The 23,187-nt window shown below is 33.2% G+C and overlaps 1 protein-coding gene across 2 annotated transcripts in view; it reads right to left on the reverse strand.

The window, feature by feature from the left end:
* Positions 1-23,187, reverse strand: part of LOC117117217 (formin-J-like) — a gene marked incomplete at its 5' end in the record, with an annotated part of 49,117 nt that overhangs the window by 14,463 nt on the left and 11,467 nt on the right. Inside the window, 9 exon segments of one of the 2 annotated variants that reach the window (XM_033261453.1) lie at positions 1,171-1,295; positions 1,502-2,257; positions 3,249-3,754; positions 3,981-4,114; positions 5,290-5,436; positions 5,615-5,684; positions 6,457-6,615; positions 12,126-12,289; positions 12,567-12,647. In XM_033261453.1, the coding sequence (XP_033117344.1) occupies positions 1,171-1,295; positions 1,502-2,257; positions 3,249-3,754; positions 3,981-4,114; positions 5,290-5,436; positions 5,615-5,684; positions 6,457-6,615; positions 12,126-12,289; positions 12,567-12,647 (2,142 nt within the window). 2 annotated transcript variants of the gene reach the window in all.

Below are 23,187 nucleotides of genomic sequence, written 5' to 3' on the forward strand. Positions count from 1 at the left end.
GGTAAACTGAAATAATAGTTCCCTCAGATTATCCTAATAGCCTAGAGTCTGGCAGCAATGTGTGGTAAACGGTAGGGTAAATTGTAGGGAATGCTGGGCTGGCACTGAAAACAGTTTTAAGTAGGGGAACAGTTTGATCAAAGGCTGCGATGTATCAAGTCAAAATATAAACTACTTTTACACTAGCATGATTGTAGCAATCATTGCACAAGTGGTGCATTTAAGTTGGAATTCTCCCTTATATGTCTATCTCAAATTTATCAATTTATCTAAAAAAAAAAAGATTAATATGAAAAGCAATACTTATAAGCCCCTAAAATTTTTTTTTTCCATAGAAACTACACCATAGCAACTAGGATGATTAATATTCTATGGCAATGATTGAAGGAAGTCACATGATGCAAACTGTGCGTTTATTTCTGGCTTAATGAACCTAACCTTTTTAGAGTTACTTCCTAGAAATCAATTATAAATATTTGCAAAAGCTCCTGTATCATAAATAGCCAGCTACACAGTTTGCATATTCCTGTAGCCAAAGTAAACATGCCAACGCCTTTCGTTTCATGTCACACCAAGGATACACTATCAATACACTGCTCATACTTGACACACAAGAACTGGGTTAAAATTCTGTAAAACATCAAGTCTATTTTCTGATTACTTACCTCAATAAACCGACTATTGCCAGTATAAACTTTAAATGAACATCCCTACAAAGAAAATAGAATGTTCCATCCCAGGGCACCGCATGACCGTAACAACACCCATGTGCCTGTCCTAATTTTTTTTGTTGTCACTGGCACAACAACACCTGACCAAGTTACTGAGCGAGTCTAGCACAGGTGTGTAAGAAATTGTTGAAGAGAATTTCAGAAATCCTTGTTTCATGGAAAAGATATCTAAATTTTTAAAAATTTTGACAATCTGAATTCAACCATCAAAAACAGAACGACTACTAACATTACTGCTGATTTGCTAATAAAAAAAGAAACTTCACTTTCTAGGATCTATTAAAGTGACTTGGAGCATCGTTCTATCCTAAAAATAATGAGTGTACTGTTAAATGTAAAGGAAAGTGAAAATTACTGATGATTTCTGTATTTTTTTTCCCAAAAAATTCCCAAAATAAATGAAATATAAAAGCATTTATATGGCAAGCACACTACTTACCATTGGCACTGGAGTCTTATTCCAATGGAATGGCCTCATTTTAACATTTGATTTAACTGTGAACTTGTGCTCGAGAGCATAAGCTACAGCAGGGGGTGGTGGAGGTGGGGGTGGGGGTACAGCACCTGTAATATCAAAAACATGAAATTGCTGTTAACTTGAGTAATGGACTGTTGAAGAATTCTGTAAGAAAAAAAGGATATTGTTGCAAGGTAAATCAGATTCAAAATTTGTTTTTGTAAGATAAGCTGCTTCTGAACAATGGAAAGCAATCAAAATCATACTTATACAATACATTCCACTATTTATTTAACTTAAGAATAGGTATTACCATTATCTGGCAATGGAGGTGGTGGTGTTCCTACAACTGATGCACCAGATAGATGTCCTGACGACACACCTCCTCCACCAGAATACATTGATCCTGATGAACACCCAGATGTAGGCCTACGCATTTGTGGTTGATCAAATATTCTGGAGCTACGAGGTGGTAGAGGAGGAGGTGGGTCCTCATATTCATTTTCAGCCATGAGGATTTGGGCTTTCTTGGTTGCTGTTCGGTTCTTTCCTCTGAATTTGTTCAAGTACACTGACCGCAGCTGCTGTCCAAATGACTTGGTGTCGGACTTGTTCTCCTGTTTGTTGTCCGTTTTTGGTGGAGATAATTCTGATGCAGATGAATGCACCAGTTTGTCTGAAGACAATGGAATGGGAGGAAGTGATCTTTTTGGAGGTTGTCCCTTATTTGCTTTACTTCCCCCAGATACTGCTGATGACAATCTTGAGGCAGAGGAAAGGTTTGAGAGTGATCTTGAATTGGATGGTGCCTGTATATGATGGATAGGTGCTTTGTTGCTCATACTGTTGAATGGTCTTGGTGAGAATGAATTAGTTGATTCAGAGCTTACAGTTGCTTTAATGATTTGCTTGCCAACTGGAGTCCCTCCAGGGGACTTGTTTCTTCTTGCAGGTGTCCGTGTCAAACCCTTCCTAGAAATTGGCTTTCCATCTTTTTCCTCAAATGCTGACACTCTTTCTTGCACTGATCCCTCACGTATAATATTTGAATTGCCTTGGTGTTCATGTTCTGCCATGGAAGAACAGCATAAATGTCAGTTTGGGATCATTTCCATGCTTCAGGAAATTCCATGCTTTGTCAAAACTTGACAGGCTACTAATTCCATGTTCCATGCTTTTTAACCTTACCATACCATCCAACTACATTTTCCAAACTTATGTAGAATTTTGTTGATCATGCTCTTTCAAAAGGTGATAGTGTATCGTTCCAAGTTCAATGCTTTCCAAAACTTGGTAACATTCCATTTTCCATGCATTCCCATACTCATCACCATCATAGATTTTCCATGCTTTTTCAGACCTGATACCATTCCATATCCATGCTTTCTGTCTTTATTAGTTAAATTGGAAAATGAAGTTAACACTTTCTTGATCAGTGTCACAGGTATTAGTAATAAATATAGAAACAGAGTAGTGTTCACTAGTACAAACAGTTGTTTTTTTTTGCTTCTCAAAAAGAATAATAGTAATTATTACACTGGAAAATTAAATTTATGAAAAAGTGTAAACACCCAGAAGATCAAATCGTGCTTTTATACAAATGAAACAAGATGCATCACTCTGGAAAATAAAGCCGGGTAGTCACTGCGCGCAACGGCGACACGACGACGAACGCACGCGACATCGCGGAACCAACGGATCGCTTTTTTAATGAGGATCTGTTGAGACTGCCACTGACAATCAGCAGACGACGTTGCGTCGTCTGCTTGCTGGAAGCAAATGTGGATTCGTCGTGCAACGGTCGTACGACGCAGTGAGTACCCAGCTTAATAGTTTTGACAATAAATGATGTCCAGTGGTGTATCCAGAATTTAAAAAAGAATGAATGTTTGATTTGTAAAATGACAGATGTATTTCTGATGAAACTTGACTTATAAAGAACCCAAACAACAAATAAAAGTGATTCCATGATTTTTATGAAATAGCTAAAAAGCTGATGGCCTGTGGGCACACCAGGATACACCACTGATGTTAATTGCAGGTATTCCTTGGAAACTTACCTAGTAAATCTGGAGGTGGAAGAGGAGGTGGTGGTGGCACTGAGTGTGTGTTAGATCGTTCAGAGTCCGGCTCTATTGGTGATGATGGTGTGCTAGGCCTAGCCGATTCTGTAGCACTGTCATCATTTCTTGCCTGAAGATAGACATCATCTGCATACTCTGGCTCTGAGCTCATGATAGAGTTCCTTATGGATCCACCATGATCATACAGCTTCTCTGAAAAGCCTGATGTGCTTGGACCTGCCATTTCTGAAAGCCCTCGCTCTGCTTCTGGTGCAGATTTCATACTTGCTCTGTTATCATCTGCATCATTGTTTTCAAATTGCACCATGGCAGCAGCACTGGTTGGAAACTTTTCTCTGCCAATGGACTGACTGGCATTGTTGACTTGGTTTTGTCGGAAGTCTACATCAACTGTGGTGTAACTACTTTCTGTTACACTATTCGTGTCATAGATTTCTTCCTCTGTCTTTTCTGTATTGTCCCTTTGAGTTGTTATTACATTGCTATAAAATAATATATTAAACACTAGTATTTAAAATGGTATTCAAATACTTATACAAATAACATAAAATTGTCTGATAAAAGATTACTTTTTCAGATATTATTTCATATATATTAAATATTATTTTTAACTTAATGGGTGTGATTGTGGATCAGCAGGTGATGTCCATGAACTGTTTTTATTCATCAATTTAAATTTGGTATAAAAATTAATCATGGTTATTATACCTAGTTTCATTGTTTTCTTTTGCTTTCATCATCGTTTCAATGGATATTGCCATATTCTGCAGCTTGTCCATTGCCACCTTCGCGTCACCTTTGACATTCATTATAGACAAGACAGCATTCAACGTTTCTAATTCCTGAAAACAACAAAAAAAATGGTATGAAATCTCTAAAATACTTCCCCTAGACAATAAACTCTTACACACCATAATTAGGTGACCCAATTTCACCAACAAACAACTGGAAGAAAAATGATTTATGCTTTGTGATAATAGACACCAGATTCCAAATTATCCACTTTGTATAGTGACGAACTGAGATAAAAAGCACCTCTCTAAAAAAAAATATGCTGTTCGAATTTATCTGTTGAATAAAAATTGTGACACTCCATAGAAAGTACATATCACAATGGACCTTGATGATTTTGTATCATTGAGAAACTAATAAAAACCCAATTTCTCATGAAATTAGTAATACGATACACTACGATAAATAAGTCGAACACCCTGCGTAACATGTGGTAAAATGTTAGCATTCCAAGCACTACTATTGAGGAACCTCTCTCAAATAAGCATCTCACTGAAGTCTCAAAATTATATGTGCTGCAGCACTTATGCTAGGTTTACACTATGTTCCCGGTGGCCACGGCAGCCCCATTTGCCCGAAACGTAGTGCGCCGTGGGATTTTGCCAATTTTTTCCATGTTTCAAGTTTCCGTCTTGGCCTTTTTGGTGGCATAGCTTGGATTCTTTTTGTTTTATTTGTGGCTTTCTTCCATTTTATGCTTCCCGTCCCACTTTGGACCGCCTCCAAGTTTTGTTATGGCTTATTACGTACTATCATGTTTTGTTGCGTTTTGTTGTGATCACCCCATTTTTACTGCGGCTTACTAGGATTTCTCATTCGCACCGTGACTGCCGTGGCAAATTTTTTGACAGTTTAAAAATTTGCGCCGGCATCCACAGCAATCACGGCCCTTCACGTTTGCCCATCCCATTACCCCGCGTTGTCTCGCTTTGTCTCACATCCATCCCATTTTACTATCTAACTCATTCATCATCATCACATGATATGGCGATACTTTTTTTATACTTTGTTCCGCGAACTAATTTTTTTAAAGATTGTCAGGAGAGGGCGGACAAAAAATTAAAATAAAATTTTTCATTTTTAGCAGGTAGAGAGAATAAAAATAAAACTTTATTGGTGAATGTAAACATTGTAGTAATGGGATTATTAAATACTTTAAAAAAATAAATAGGAAGAAATATACATATCTTATTTTTATAAAGTTTCATGCTGTCGCCTAGAATACCTTTTGAAAGTCTTTGACAGTTGATCTGATGTGGTCTTGATTTTTAACCCCATGAACCTGGTCCCTTGCTGCATTCACTGCACGATTGTAAGCGTCATTGAAGGGCTCCGAGTCCATCCACCGATCACCACATGCATACTTAAGAGCCTAGGATATGAAATAGATATGGTGTGTCATGTATTATGAAAGTGCATTGATTTTATACAATCAACAACAATATATATAACATCAGTATCACTTTATAGATACAAAATAAAAGCCAACAGCTATCGCTAAACTAATTAAAATATCAAGAAATCGGAAAGTTTGATTTATACTGACTTACTCGTATCCATTCATCTCTTGCTTTAATGATTTCTTTTGCAGAAAGTTGACTGTTACTAGGAATACGGAAGCTGCAACAAAAATTAAACTACATCACCAAAAATATGTAACAAAAAAAAAATATAGTATCTGAAAAATAATAAAGTAGATGATAATAACAACATAATAAGTCAATTGTGACATCATCACTGTAAATCCCAATGTTATTTTCCTATTCCAAACTGTGTGTTACTTTTTAATTAGTACACAGCTTGCTTGATCATTTTTTCAGTTTGTATGCAAAAGGCCAATTCAACTTGTAAAATGTATTGCGTACTGCGATAAATATTTTAAAAAATTCTTTCAGGCATTGCAGTCCTTCAGGAATAAATCTATTCCTTCGTATAATAATTTCCACTAGTGTATGATATGCAACTATACTAACTGCTTAATAAAACAGCACTTATAATGCGCCATCTATCGACCATGCTATTCCTAGGTGCAATGACTGTTGATAAAAAGATAAAGTATATATTTATTTTATATTGGGTTGTTGGAAAAGCAAAACAGTGAGGTATAATTTTACAAACTGCCTAGTCAAAAAGTAGTATATATTTACATTAGTTTGGTTTATTGCAAACTATAAATTATTTGTCATATCATTTTTTGTTTTTGTTTTTTGGAATAAGGAGACAAATGTAAAGCAAATCTATTGTACATATTATTGTGTTACTTTATACCATTTAAAGTTTTGCATGCAAATTCATGCCTGTAATTTCTTTCATTGTTCACTGTCCACCATGGAAACAATTTGCCAGGGTCTGTAAAATGAAGTCCTCCAAAAGTCCTATACTGATAACTTACAGGTACATCTTCTTTCTTGTGGCAATACTGACTGCACTATCTCCAGCTTTCTTCACTGATGTTATATCATGAGCCAGTTGCAATATATTGAGGGCAGTATGTTTATCTTCATCTGGTTTATAGTAGGACAGCTCCCCTTGTCGAATTCTGACCCACCGTCTGTAAGATTTAAGTATATAATCTGATTTATAAGTAAACCAAGTAATGTTTCATAAAGTATAGTAATTTGTTATTCCTAGTGGAATAACAATGACACTTGGGACTGTTGGGGGACTGGTCATAGCAAATGTTCAGCATACCCAGACACAATTCTTGCCAGTGGCGTAACAAGAGGCCTGTGGCCACTGGATGCTCCCTTGGGCCTCACTACCCTGGGAGTGGGCTGCTTAGCATTCCAAGCCCTCCATGGTTTGGTACATATTTCGAAAATAAATGATTTGCTGCTCTACCTGCAAAGGTGTTGTTTCAGTGTGAACAACAGGGAAAATTGTTGAAAATTGAAAAGAAACAGAGAAGACACAAGAGAAGAGGTATACATATACGAAAGATGTCCATTTTTTCGGAAAATCTATGCAGTTGTAAATTACCAATTCAGACAGCCAGAATGATTGAAAAACTGAGCATCCCCTTGCAGTAATATATTAATATATGGGATATTACAATTTATGCATTATTCCTTACATTTCAAGTTTGTAAAATCATTTTATTTTTTCGCAATATATCGCATCACTAGGTCAAATAATTGTAAACCTGAAAGTGGAGATCATTTGCACTCCTATGCCAAAGGTTAAAAAATGTATGTCACTGATGAATGTTTTAAAATGTTTCAAGGTGATTCAAGTTAATTTCCCATAACCGGTGAGTCATGAACATGAACACTTTTTTTTCTCTGTCTGAAAAAATTTCATCTGACTACATAGGATTGTTCTAAAATGCTAATATTTGTTTACAAAATCATTGTTTCATACCACTGGAAATACAAAGTTCTTGTTTAATATCACAAGAAATACAACGGTTATTTTAGGTTTAACAACTTCCTTTAAGCACCACCTGAAACCACTTTCTATATTATATTTATCGATATTGAAAATTATTATATTACACTATTTTAAGTGATTTGTTGTATGCCAAGTTATAATTTATTGTTTATAAAAAAAAAACAATATTTATTTTGCGATTATATCAGAGTTGAAAAAACAAAATGTGTTCATCTTTAGGAAAAACTTTAGACATAATCTGACATTACTTCTTAATATTCCTGAAGATAATAAATTTAGTTTGAAGCATAGAAGCTTGATGGCTTGCATCTCTCGTTGTTCAGAGAAATGGTACTGTCTTTTGTAAAACCTAATATGGTATAAAAGCTAATACTGAAATTAGTTCTTGGTATATCTTTAAATAAATTTATCCCAAGGTCTAATTTTATTCTTCTTCCATGATTCAAACTATGAACTTTGGTAAAAACTTACGGACAAATTATCTGTTAAATTCATGGAAACTGTGTGACATTGATGACATTTTTTCTTGTGAATTCAGCAGCATGGCAAATTACTGATAAACTTTTTAAAGCAATTTGTCATGAAGTTTTGACCTACATCATTCAAATTAAGTCAATGAAATGTCAGATATATTTAAATATGTAAATTATATTATATTGATGAATCATATTATGACATATTAGGTAAGCATAGTAAACAAGACAATGACAATAACGACTATAGAATGTCATTATTTAAGGTAAAATTGAATTTGAAAAAAAAGCAAAAAGGAGGTCTATACTATAATAATTCTTTGTCACTGGTGGTTGAAAGGTATCCAAATATGCGATCGAGACATACAAAAAAGAGTTAGAGCATTCTTTTTTAACCCAAAATATAACAAAAATGTAGAAATAGTTTTCAATTATATTATCACTTCCCACTTATAATTGTTAATCTTATAAAACATATATTTACAATTATGTAAATAAGTATGTAAATAAGCATTTTACCAAGAGTATGTATATTTTGGAAAGTTGCCAAGTGTATAGAATAGACATTGCAATTGAAATTCATTGTTTAACTGAAGGTTACACCGCTGAACTACCTAGCAACATTGTTTGAATCACACAAAAAAAATGTCTGGCACCTTTCAATGCTAAATTAATTTTGAAAATTCCACAAAGCATTATGTATAAAAGTAAAGTATGTAAAATCACACTGTATGCTAATAAACCCACTTAAGTTTTGTTCTCCATTAAATGAACATCTAGTCAGCAAGACGACAATAAAATTAGCTGTTTCCTCTATGAGAGCAATTTTCAGGATTTTCTGTGACATTGCGTGGCAAAAGGCAGCGCAATAAATATCAGCTGATTGCACTCAACATTATAAAAGTCTTACAGTTCAAGAAAGTAAAGTTAAGAATATGTGATTCATACACATAAGTTGTTAAAATCTTCACTATATTAATACTATGGGCCTGTAATACATTTAAATCTATTTTCTATGCAAGGTACATGTTCACCTTATATTAATTTGTCTAATATCTGTGTTCTTTTTTTATGCACTAACGCATGTATTCAGCAGCTTCAGATAATTTTTTCCATGTTTCTGAGTATTCATGTTTTCTGGCATTTACGGAACCTTCTTTTACCTTTTATTTCCGAACTTCCATGACATATGAATTATAACTAGATGATAAATAAACTCCATATAGATGAGCACTACTTTCCAAAGCCCTAGTCAGAGAATTATGTTATGTAGTGGATGACATAATTTGAATATGGGTCCTCAAAACACACCCTCTTGCAAAAATAAGTGGTCAAGTTTGAAGGAAAAAGAAGTTGATTACACAACAAATAATTTCTCAATCCTTTATTGTGTCGGAACATTACCTCTAAACTACTGTGTACGGGATCTTAACTTCTGACCATGCTGTGTAAAGCAATTTATGCATGCATTATTAGTATTAGTATACAAAGTTTAAACTATAGAGGGTGCTATACATGAGAAAAAATCTATATAATGCAAAATGCTGAAAATGTTGTGTTAAAAAACAATAAAAACGATTTTTAATTACTTATTATGATTTAATAATTTAATATTTTTCTACATGATATTCTTTAACACAAACCAAGAATGTTGTTACTTCGGATAACTTGAAAAAGCAGTTCCCTTGGCTCCTCTTTACCGATTTAATCCAAATTCCCACTTTGATTAGACATGAAACAGACAAAGTAGTCAATGACTTCTAAGAATGGTTCGTTGGCAAAGTTGGCAAAAATTGTTTCTGTACTCAAGCCGATTTTGCATGAAATAATTTTTGGCCATACAACTATTAAGAATACAATATAGTTTGACATGGCATGTTTAACTTCAACAACAAATTACAGCATATGTTTGCAATTTAGAACAAGTTTGAAGCGATTCCAAAAAAAGTTGTACCAATTTGTCTAGTTGACGTACAACTTCCAGGCTATGACAATGATTGGTTTGGTACTCAAAATGTACGGAAACAATGTATAAATTGTGGTAGCATGAGGCACGGCAGGATTTTGGATTTTCAATCTATGGATCACAAGTTTGAATCTGTGGATGCTCATTTGGCAAGATATTATTCCCAAATGTGTTGACTTTATAAGGTTTATATAGTATAAGTATAATATTTACCCATGTACCCAGTTGATTTGGAATAAATCTGGTATGTGCATAACTGGTAGAGTGTTGGCCTAGTATAGGCCTACATAATCAGTACGCATCTCTGATAGGGGCTGACAATTTCTGACGAATGCAACAGGACCCTGAGTACCTGATCAGGATACAGAGTTTGTAGTACTCAGAAAAACTAGCATTTTATTAGAGTCATGGTCTACTAAGGAACTTAGCCTACCCAAATGCTAGTGCACTGTACTGCTGTCACCAGGGAGGAAAGTTTAAGAAAATGATTGGTTTAGTGTCCAACTTCAGAAGTGGTTTATGGCTATTTAAATAAATATATAAACAAATGAAGCCATGATGGCCAACACCAGGGGCAGATCCAGATGTCCGAAAGTGGGGGCCAAAAGTGGGGCCAATTAAGACAACACTACCCCAGGGGTAGACGGCCAAAAATAACATCTGAGGCGTTTTGGGCGATCAATTATTTCTTTCTTTTTTTTCTTCTTTGTTTTTAACTTTCCAAAAAGGGGGGGGGGGGAGCTGCGGTCGGCTTGCCCCCTCTAAATCCACCCCTTAACACCGTCCAATCAGTCAGTTTGCACAAACAAAAGCCTTCATAAAAATTGTGCATACAGTACATTTAAGTCAGCAAAGAATATTCTTACTCAGTATTTTACTGTCTGGTAGTTGATTGAACAACACATAGACTACGACTGTTCAAGGATTCCACACAGTAGCTCAGGCTCATTACTCAGGTTTAATTAGTCTCATTCTACTGAAATATTTCTCATATTGGTACTCTAATTTCCAACAACTATTAATTTCCTTTATTGCTTTAAAGAATAAAACTGGGCCAATCATGTTCAAGTTAAATTGTTTCTTTTCTTCGTTGATACAACAAATCAAAATCAACTGGAACTTAGTATATAATATGAATATTATTATTAACCAAGTAATCAAAGGTAAAAATCAGAAAATAAATCAGTACGCACGTAAATGAGAAAGTAAGCATTTAATTAATTCAATCATAAACAAATAAGCAAGCAATTGTAAATCATTATAAACCCATTTTTGAAAAGACCACCCAGCATTTTTATAATCCAAAGGCCTTGTATGAGGTACGATGAGTAATTTTATGTACATAAATATTGACATGAATAAAATAAAACAGTATGATCAGGTGCATTTCATAAATTTGTATAATCTGGACAAAATCAGCATTCTAACATTTTTTTTAATGATCAAAGCTCCCATATAGACAGCCGAGACAATAACAACAGGCAAGTCTATAATCAATGTCGTTTTTTCCTTGAATATTATAACCTCATAATATCAAAAATTCAACATGATTCATCCTATTCCTGCACCCACCACTGCAAGTTAATCAGTCAGTCTCTTAACTGAAGTATACCCAACATTTAGCCAATCAACTCTCAGAAAAATAATTTGGCGAGTCACACTAATCTACTATACTAAGTAATACCAAAGTAGCATTTTGGAACTAGTTGAGATATTTTATTAAAAATACAAGCTCTTGTCTACACAGTACATTTTACCTGAAGAAGTGTCTACAAAAATGAGAGAACTTCTACAAAAATGTGGAATTACTACAGTATGTATCGTGAACCAATCAGGAGATTCTGTAGTATCGATAGGCTAGGTTTCACATCATTTTGTGCATTCAAAAACATTCTAGATGTCATTATGAATTGTATTTTAGTTATTTTCTGGCTAAATAAATGGACCTTTTGAAGAAGCTGGCAATAAAAGTACTCAAAAATTCAGAGCTAATTTGAAGATTTGAAGAGTTTGAGATTATCAACAGGCTGGACTTTACTTTGGATCATGTCAATATATCAGTCAATGTTTTTGGATCTTCTAAACCTGGATCTAAAAGGACTTAAAATGAGCTCCTGAACATCAAAGACAATCAAGACTTTATAAACACAAAACATTCCAATAGAATAGACAGCTAACATTGATTTATTATGTATTAAATTCTTTGTGTATTAAACTTAATTTTTAACTTACTTTGTCCATGTTGTATACAGATTATGATTCTTCTTTTCCAGAAGTCCTTCCTTCAACACTGCTTGGACTCTCGGGAGAGTTGTTGCTCTATCATGGATGGTCAGAGCTCTTCCCTTTTCATGTGACCTGTTTTGCTCAACAATCATCTGCAGTAGTCGACATATCTATAATATGGTAATGCAAGACAACCATTACCAATTCTATCTCGCACAAAAAGAGAATAGTATTTACAGACAATAATAAAACAGACAATGGCTTTTAGAATGTTACAAAACTAAATTAAACCATTTTTCCTCAAGTAAGGTAAACTCTGGAAGAGTTGGCACACAGCCGTGGGGCTTAAGGTAAGGGAAAGTGTTTTTGGCACCAGATTAATACATCACTTATCCACTTCCAATATCAATTCACTCCCAACATTGTAAAGCCAAATTTATCCATTACCTTTTCTTTATCTTCCGGGCTGTCTGCCTCCATTTCATATTCATGATGATCGGTGAAGTTGATAAAAAACCGCAGTCCCTCCTGTAGGAGAAAGGAATGTGAATATGACTTTATTTTGAAACCAACACAAACATATGCAAATCCGATTTTGAAATCTTTTTCAAGGTTTAAGAATACTGTAATTGTTAAAGGTTCTAAATTTTGTTTGGCCTTTAAAAAAAAGTAGCAAGATATTAAATATGATACAATGGTTGAGAAATATAAGCAGTTATTACGGCAACAAATTCAGAATTCTCTATCATTGAATGAGTCATAAAAAATGTGAACATGAAAATAAACCAAGCCAGATGTTAGAAAACCATGTAAGATGTTGAATCTAACATGTATGCAGAAACCTAGATAGATATTTGCAAATTGAAATGCTAACATATGGGAAGTTTTTGTATGTTATATGAATGAAGACCAACTATGCATCTTGTATATGGAAATGGTTGTCATGACAGTTAACCCACTCACTGCAACTTTATATTTAATATAAGTACATAGTTGCCAACTTATACGGATTGACCGTGAGACTCACGGATAATTTATCATTTACCAGTTTTACTTCGGATGAACAAAAACTCACAGATTTCAAGGTTACTCACGGATCAAGATTTTTAAACTAATAAATAATGATTTACGAACTGCATATACAGTAATAATATGCAATAAATAGATCATTTGCCATTCGTCTGTTGTGTTTATAGTGTAGAAAAGAGTAACCCTAGGCTATGTGCAAACACAGTACGCTTGACGTTCGAATAGTAAACAAATAACACCCTTTACGCCCGCTACCGTCAGTGTGCTTTTTTTACCCAGTAATGCACCGCGCATGGTTTGTTTGTTTGTTAGTTTATCTGTTTTCCACATGAAAGTATTGTCTGTACACATCGTGTGATTCATGAATAAAGTGAGTCCTTAAAAAATGTTTTTGATTTTACACCAACTGTCGGGTACTCATCCTAAGTTTATTCCATGACCTATCTGAGAAAACAAATATCATTGTTCACATATTTGAACATTAACAATAAAGCATTTTTTATTCTTGAGAGAGACATACATACAAGTGCATTATTTATCCATTCAACCTTTACCTTATCTCACAAACATTGTTATAACCTAATTTAAATGTCTGAAATGTATTGCCAGTCCATAACAGCTGAATTCATGATCTGTCAGTAAAATCAAATTACATGCTTATATGTTTTCTGATTGTAATATCTGAAAGTATATTCTGTCAGAAAACAACTAACAGGTCATATTCAACAGGATATATTCCGTTAACTAAATAGTTTACTAATTCCCTCTTGCAACAGAAACTGAAAGCTTTCTTATCCAGAAGAGATTTTCAGCATTAACCCAATTTAAGCTACAAAGTTTTGCAATCGATGAATAATTAAGATAGACTTTGGCATTTTTTAGTTTTACACCACAAATAATATATGAATATCAAATTTAATTGCACATGTAAAGTATTGAATACAACATTGTGCTAGTGATATAATATTATAAAAGTTTGTTTCATTTGTACAATCAATAAACTGCCATAGATCTTATCCATGGTAAAATTTATTTATCCTGAAGTGATTAAGTAATTAGAATAATTCATAATTTCTTTTATGAAAATACTTTCCATTTTTTATTAATATATTTAATTATTAGATGTTTAATGAAAGTCAGAGTAAAACTTTGTTTTAATCCTTAACAAATGAAACTACAATTAAGTTAAGTTTTTGTACATTTAATTGCAGCTCTCCACTGCACCAGAATAACGTCATAGTTTCAGTTTTTACTGTGATGAAATTTCAAATTCAGGAGTCCCAACTTGGAAGAAGTCATTTCTGGGAGATCTGTAAAATGTGCTTTCTTAGCACATCTGATTTTATTTTGTTGCTCTTAGTGATGCCCATCAACAATGACTTCCACAAGGGGTATAAAGTAGTAAAACATACATATTTAATTAACTTGCGGAAGATGGGCTATTTCCCGGGGGCTTGCTTGGTTGCGGGGGTGCGGGAGCCTGTCCACATTTACAAGAGGCTCCCGCAACTTGTTGGAGACTTGGGACCCCTGCAAATTATTATTCATATAACTATAATTATTATTAATATAATTATTATTATATTAATAATAATTATATTAATAATAATTATAGTTATATAAATAATATTAATATAATTATTATTAATATATATTTTATGCACTGGTTAAATTATTTTAATTATTTTATTTATATTTAATTCAAGATTAAAATAAATGCAGACTATTATTATTTTTTATAATACATAATCAAATCATAATCAAAGTTATAGAATGATTCATAATGAAAAGTTGTTTGTGAGCAATATGCAAAACAGCTGCATAAGTCATTTAAAGTTGGGAAAAATTACAAGACTACAATAATGGTTACTAATAGAAAAACATGGTAATAATAACAATGTCATTCTAATCATCTTGCCAACAAAGCCTCAGCTTCATTTGATTACTAATGAATTATAACAGGTCTTTACAATTAGGAAGTAGTTCATCAGGCCCATACTTGACCTAAGTTGATTGTTTCATAAACTTAAGACTGATTTTTTTTAACAAGATTGCAGACCTGAAGAAAACAATTCTGTCTCCTCTGACAAAGAAAAGAGTACCTCTTTTGCGAGCCCTCGGTCTGCCATTTAATGTTATAGTATACCTCCATTGGGTACAAACAACTCTAAAAGAGGAATTATATAACTCCAAGTCTGTGGGTTTCTTTACCAATCTCTTCCCCCAATCAAACATTGCATTATGAAACTAGATTATCACCACTGTGCCTCAGGCAGAATTTCTGGTCTGACATTCCTTCATGATTCTCCAAAGATAATCTGAAGGATGTCAGCTCCTCTGACAATGGTGTCAATACATATTGGCTCACTAGATATATTTCCAATGTGGAATGTTGATCTCTGCCTCACATCCTGACAGGATCCTCAATGTCACATAAAGCTAAATACCTCCTACTCTAGTAGAGGAAGTATGTTTTTTAATGTATGTTATTATTTCTCGGATTTGGTTTTAGGCTACAGTCTGGTATAAAGCATTCACTTTTGACAGGGTTACTATACAATGACATTTATAATAGGCAGCTGGCCAGCTTTGTAAATCAAATTATCTATAATCATATTTTTAATAATCTTTCCATTTCTTCTGGTCATGGAAGGGAAGTAATGCAAGGTCATCACTATCTAAAGACATGACTCTGGAGGCCGAGCAGACCAGCTCAATGTTTTTCATTCCCTTCTTTCACTTTAGTCCAAATAGGTTGAAGTAGCTCATACGGTCATATAATACGAGTATACATGGCTAGAAAGTATCACTGTCACCACAAAGTGACACAAAGTAATTTGTGTTTGTCCGTGAAAACAAAAAAAAAAAACTCATTTTTGTATCATGCACAGTTATTGTGACTACAATTGTACATGATAAATACATAATTGTTTTTTAGCGATACATACTAGTCACTCAGTGACGACACCAAAATAAATAGATGTCATTAGCGTTGTATCACAGCCAATGATAAAATGAAGAAAAGTGGATCTTTCATGTTATTACAGGAATAGGAGGGCAGATGCGAGCCCAAAATTAATCATGTATAACTCATAAAGCTTCTGTAAAGCAAAATTGATTTCATCTGTTGTAATCATTTCAAAAATGATCTGTATGAATGACAAAGTGAAATTAAATAATAAAAATTTAAATTCTACAAAAGAAAATCAGGCACAGCCTAAAATAAATACATCCGTTTTACAGAAATGATAATCCTTGATAAATATGCAGAATGTCAACTCATAGGACATTGTTTATACATTAATGTTTCAAAGAATCCCAAAACATTGTCACAATTCAAAAGTAAACATTTTTGATTTTTTAAACATTACAGTATCTAAAATATCTACTTTATATTGCATATTTCTAAAATTATTATTTGAATTATTAATTTTATCAATTTATTTTTTATTTTTTATTAATTTTAATTCATATAAGATAAGAAATTCTTTATTAGTCTATTCACGTATAAAAATACATAAACAGAATTGTTCCTTGAATCTGGCGTACACAATTAGAAAATTCATTAACACCAAACCAATCATAAAATATTACACCAAACAAACATCAAATTACAAAATGAAAATGATATTTAAAAATACATATTTGGGGCTATAATTGAAATTAGTGAAGTTAAAAGTTGATAAATAAAACTGTTATGCTACTGCTCATTACATTATTTAAATATTATATATTAATTAAATATATAAATATATTCTCCTGTTTAAGCATTTACTAATGTGAAAGGTCGCAGGTTTGAGTCCCGCCAGAGGCATTTTATTACACAATTTCTTTATTCATTTATTTTTACAGGACTACATTCGTTGAGAGCTATGCTAAACGATGTATTATTATGTCCTTTATTCTAACACTGTATTTACCTTTCTTTGATGATTTATATATTTTTAAATATTTGTGATTCAATTAATATTGCTTCACACGTCTACAACTTAAAGCTATATTTTATTGCTGTCTTTTTAAATTTGATATACATGTTCTACCTTCCTTCTATCCCGCTATTCGTTCATCCATCTATCAATCTGAAGAAATAGACTGGAATTTTTAAAGTACACTTCCTCTACTACTTGTCCATAATTAGTTATATCCTCCACTAACACAGACAGGTCAGATATTTAATAAAATCAGGTGGGCACAGGGTGAACAGGGTTACAGTTTTAAATTTACAACCATGTTAATTTTGACAGTGAGCACAGGGGAATATTTACCAGTTCCCCTTTCCTTCTGAATCTACCAACATGTATTCTACTACACCATGTCCATTAAAAAGGCTTTACTTTCACTTATATTTTACTTTTTGCTCCACAAATCAATTGCTACCTATGAGCTGTCACAGGGCACCTGTACACTGTTAACCCTTTCTTATTCATTCCTGAAGTTTTTAAATATTAATGACCTCCAAAAATGTTATTCACTAGAGGTTTTTTGAGTACCGTAGGCCCATGCTTGTGCAACTTTCAATTTCAATGACATTCTTAATATAACTTTTTTTTCTAGACTTTGTACAAAAACAACCAATAAGATCATTGTCAGCTGCTATATCAAATGATTAAACCCCAAATTATTAAAAGGATAAACATTCCAAAGGGAATGGAGGAGGGGAATGCTATCTAACAGAGGATCTGACATTTCCAATGCAGATGAGCAGAGTGTCTGGGATCAAAGCTCTGCTGGCATCCACTGGTGTTTTCGGTAGATAAACAGGCTGTTTTCATGTGAAATTATGCAAAGAAAATTAAGTTTTTAAATGTTTTCTCTTTTTTTGACTGATGATCCTTGTCCACTGGGGAATGGGTTGACTAGCTGTTCTCTTTCATTGATTCAGACTACATATTTGTTGCGACATAATTTTCGAAATTCAGAATGAAGACTATGGTGGTGTGGTTGCATGCAATGTAAAAGGAAGGATGCTTTCATGCTATGTTGGGTGGAACTGACATTGGAAAACTGAAAAACATTCACTTGTGAAACAGGTCATTAGGTTTAATCACACTTCTTATTGGACTTGTCTGTTAAAAAAGAACGAGTGTGTTAAAGTGCTTCTGGAATTTTCATGCTTGGTACCTGGGGCTGACTGAACTATGTTATTTTTGAGGTACATAAGTATTCACGAAATAGACCATTAAATTCAATCAATGTTTATTGAATAGTAATACCTATATCAATGGTCAAGGTCCAAAAAAGAAAAAAAAAATGACAAATTGCGGTAATATCCTCTTAACCAAGTTGTTGGTGAGGAAAAGGAATTTAATACCCATGTCTGAAGAAAGTGTTTACTGGAAAAAAAGTATTTTATAAATTAAAAAATTTTTAACTTGATTGAATATGTTCATTTTCATTTAATGATAATACTTTCTGTATGGTATTGAAGATGGGTATTGAATAATTATGGCTATTAGCAGTATATGCTATTAGTAGATATGCTTTATACTTTATACTTTTTTATAATGCTGCTGGAAACTACACAAACATACCAATGGCTCTAAAAAAAAGTATTTAATTGTGTATGTAAATATGAATTTGAAATTTGTGTTTTATTATGTCCAAGAAGTTAGTAGTGCCCTTCAAAACATTGGTGGCAAAATAGAAAAAAAAACTTTATCATACTACAGCAAGGCACTGAACATGTTATTCTATTGGGCATATTATTAAGATCAGTTTCAACATATGTCACAATTTTTTTTTTAAATTTTAAGAACGATTCTAACTAGTTATTGTTGGAATTTTTTATAGGGACTTCATTTATTTTTAATGCTGATCCATCTAGATAGGATAAATAATATATACATATTATAATTATTATGTATAAAATGCATACTGTTCGACATTTAAAGAAAATGGTATTAAGGTTAGCATAATATAGGTTCATAGATTATATATAACAGGTGTATGATGTACATAATTTAATTACAGAACATTTCAAGGTCTAATATCCACAGTTATAGATGTACCAGGTTCTTACTTTAGTATATAGCGTGCAGCTGCGGATGGTACAGAACGACAGACAGTCTCCAGGTTAAACAGAATTCTGCTACACATGCAAGCAAGGGACAACTACTTGAAAACATTTGAGATGTTATTGTCCGATGGCTACCATGTAAAAATGCCAACTATGACAATTCCTACGATATGCGTGACTAGAACTGGACAAACATTTCAACAAATCAAACTTGCAGATTTTTATCTCAAATCAGGAATTTAACTTGTCAATCATATTATAGCAATAAATAATGATTCATACTGTCTTTAGTTTAAAACAGACTGAAAAACATATTTAAAAAATACAGATTAAATACAAATTATGGCCAAGGTTTTTAATATTGTACTGTAGGTTTTTAGTCATTTATATTGGCGTTCTGTAAAGAAAGTACAGGGGCGGATACAGACCGGTAAGAAAGAGAGGGCGTGAATGTGCGAACTGAGTAAAAGTCCCAAGTAATGGACCCTGGTAGGGGCGAGTGGTAAAAACCCCCTTACACCTCTAACACCATAATTAATATGAGTTTGTATTTGATTGATCTTTAATATTTTGCATGGTGACATTCTGATAAGCTTTACAAAAATTACTTTTAAAAATAATAGGGGTGGTGTACCCTTACGCCCCCTCTAAATCCGCCACTGAAGTACACTATTTTTGAGGTAAATACAGTGTTATATAAACCCTCATTTATATATATAAAAAAGTATGAATTAAGAAAATTGAGAACAATTTAAATATTAAAAACTAAAAAAAAAACAATTAAATAGCTTGCACACATACAAGCAAAGCGCAATTGATCGTTTTAATGATAATCTGTTCAGACTGCAATCGGCAGGCGGCATCGCGCCATCTAACGCTCACAGGGAATGCGGTTTTGTTGGCCGACAGTCTTACAATGCAGTGAGTGCTTGGAATTACACTAAAATTGTTCTTAGTCAGGATGAGACATTAACACGAAATAAAACTCGGTACAATAATTCGGATAAGAGTGGCAGATAGTGTCAAGGTGTTTGCTTATAATTTCCGTGTAGGTGTTAATACCTGTGTTGCTATTGGATTGCCAATTACTATAACTAAATAATATTAATTTATAATGGGCACGGTTTCCTTGCAGTTGAAAAGTGCTTACAGGTGGCATTAGTATGTTTGGAGAGTTGTTCATCAAAACCAGCTGATCATCAAATTGGCCACAAAAATCATCTGCAGTTTAAGTGTCATTTTCTCACTTGGGCCTAATTTGAAATCATATCAAATGAAAAAACCCACAAGGAGTAAACAAGTAGATAAAATGTTGTGAGCTATATTTTTATTAGATTGTGTGTGAAACTATGTAATTTTTCTTCAAAAAACTTCATCTGGTGCTCAATATTTTTTGTTTTTAAATTCTATCTACAGCATATGACATTACAGTATGCTCATGTATCGTATTTCATTACGGATGACAAATAACTTGAACTTGAACTCTCTGAAAAGATGAATTTTAACCTGTGTAATGTAATGTAAGCATCCAACAATGTCTAAAACTTTCATAGACATACAGTAGATCAAACCATGTATAACCAATCTTGATGAATGATGAGTTGTACAGATGACCAGAAACGCGTTGCATGCACGTACCAAAGTGAAGCATTACTGGTAACCAAAGAGACATCGACATAACTTGGGCATTGTTGTGTAGCAACATAAAACCATCCATAGCTTTAATGTGAACTTTCATTACACCATCAATTATAGTACCTTAAAAATGTTTAACCTCATGGAATACTAAGGATAATTACAGTTTAAAATAATACTGATTGATTCTGGCTAATTAAATGATGTAATGCTAGAATATTTACTTTTAAAATGTATGATGAGTAGATTTACTACTGTATGTTAAAAGCAAAAAAAAACTCAGAATTTTAAAAGATTTCGTTCATTAGCAAACAGCAACACTAGAAAGACCTTTTCAGATTATTGTACAGTAGTATTTCTGTTTGTCAGACTTGGAAAGTAAATGCGGCAAACTGCCAGGGACTTGGAAATCCTACAACCAAATAACAACCTCTTAAATGCAATCGTCTTACCTTTACGATTAAACTTAAACAAAACATATTAAATAATCTATAGTCAATTATTATAATATGACAACAAAATCTCAACGGACAAATAAGAACTATCTCGTCATGTCTCTGCTGCTTAAATGTAGTTGTTGGCAATCATTACAGTAAGTGATCAATTTTCTTTTTTTGGAAATTGTTGCTACATTCTTGAAACATTTTAACCATTATTTGCCTCAAGTGGGGGAGTTTGATTGATTGATGGCAAATGTTTGATTACATATATAATAACTTTGGATTTTGAATTAAGTCTAACCGATTGAGAGTTGAAGAACATCACAAATGTTAGTTTAACTGACTTAAGTTCTATATTGAAGACAGATATAGTATTAAACAAAAATACCTTGTCATTCAAGTGAATCTTTTTTGTTTTTGAAGCATCTTATCCATAAATTATTTGGATTGTGAATTTAAGTTTGATGGATTGAGAGTAATAATTGAGGAATATCACAAATGCTTGTTAACCATTGAGGTCACTCGAAAAAGCTACACGCACACAGTGCTATGCAAATGAGACAAGGACAAAGCTACCGCAGCGCGTGAAGGACGTTCGTGCGATGTGTTCCCTGCCACCAAATGCTCAGTAGGCTTAGTTTACCGAAAAATTGAACATGGCGAAATGGAGAGCACCTTCTTTTCTTAATGCTCACAACTTACGGTCAATCACTATGGCTGCGCAATCGTTTCCATCTTGAAGCTAATACATTTATCTTTCAAGAAATACCAAACATAATAATTTTTTCTACAAAAATTTTGAATTTAATGAAACATTTAAATCAGCTTTAAAAGTATGGTATATTTTAACTTGAATTTCCATAAATTGGATAAAACTCGATAATTCTAATTTTAACAGATGTTGATTAAGGAATGATTGAGGATTAAATAAACTAAGTCATTTTAGGGTTAACGAAGATTAACTATTCGAAAATTCAATCCAAAATCAAAGTAATTTTCAGTTTTACGCTGCCTTAGCTTAATAATCAAACCAATCTAGGAATATTGATATGTGGTTAAGGTCTGATGGGGTGCGAAAGTTAGGAGGAGATAATTTTTGGTTACCTCAATTCCGTCGGGTTGGCGGGGATATTGTCTATCTAACTTCTTTTGTTTTGTCTTTTATCTTTAGAGCTATATTATTTATTTATATGTGATTACATTCTGTATAGCTAATAATATTTTATGAATTGAATCAATTGGTTTTGCACTGCCATACCTTTGATGAGCAATTCACCTGCAATCATTTTTTGTTACTGCGCAATTTCCGTTGGGTTTAGTGGGGTGATTGTCTCATTTATCGTAACTTTTTTTGGTTTGTCTATTATTGAGACCTGCTGTCAACATAGCAAAGTGATGAGAAGCAGTAACTAAAATTACACTGTCAAGGGGCTGTCAAACCAATACCAGTCATAAGTCAGGAACCTTATTAACAAACTTTGTTCTCATGAAGAAAGAAAAGCTGGTGAACTCACGAAAACTTTGCAAGTATGTTGACCTATGAAGATCATGCTTCAATATAATTTGAACGGTTAAGCATCCTATGGCTCTGTTCACACTGCAATATCACGTTGTATGTACAAACTTTTGATTCACCCATATATGGGAATGGTATGACATCATCATCTTCACATATGACACCATCATGTAAATTTAGCACATGAAACTTAATAGTATGTACAGAGCTTAACATTTTTCTTGGTTCTATATCACATCAATTTTACTTTCTTTTATGAGAAATAAAATACCCAATTTCTCTTGACCCCTATCTATATTATAATTACGCTTATTTCAAAGGCTATAGGTACGCTAACCCTATGTCAGATAACGTCGGGGATTCAAAACCTACCGGTCTGTAAAACTATAACAACATAGATCATCGAAGTCTTCAGCTCACAAATTGAACATA

Source organism: Anneissia japonica, unplaced genomic scaffold (genome assembly GCF_011630105.1).
Source record: "Anneissia japonica isolate Jap-2015-1 unplaced genomic scaffold, ASM1163010v1 scaffold287835_len3118868_cov185, whole genome shotgun sequence".
Lineage (NCBI taxonomy): Eukaryota > Metazoa > Echinodermata > Crinoidea > Comatulida > Comatulidae > Anneissia > Anneissia japonica.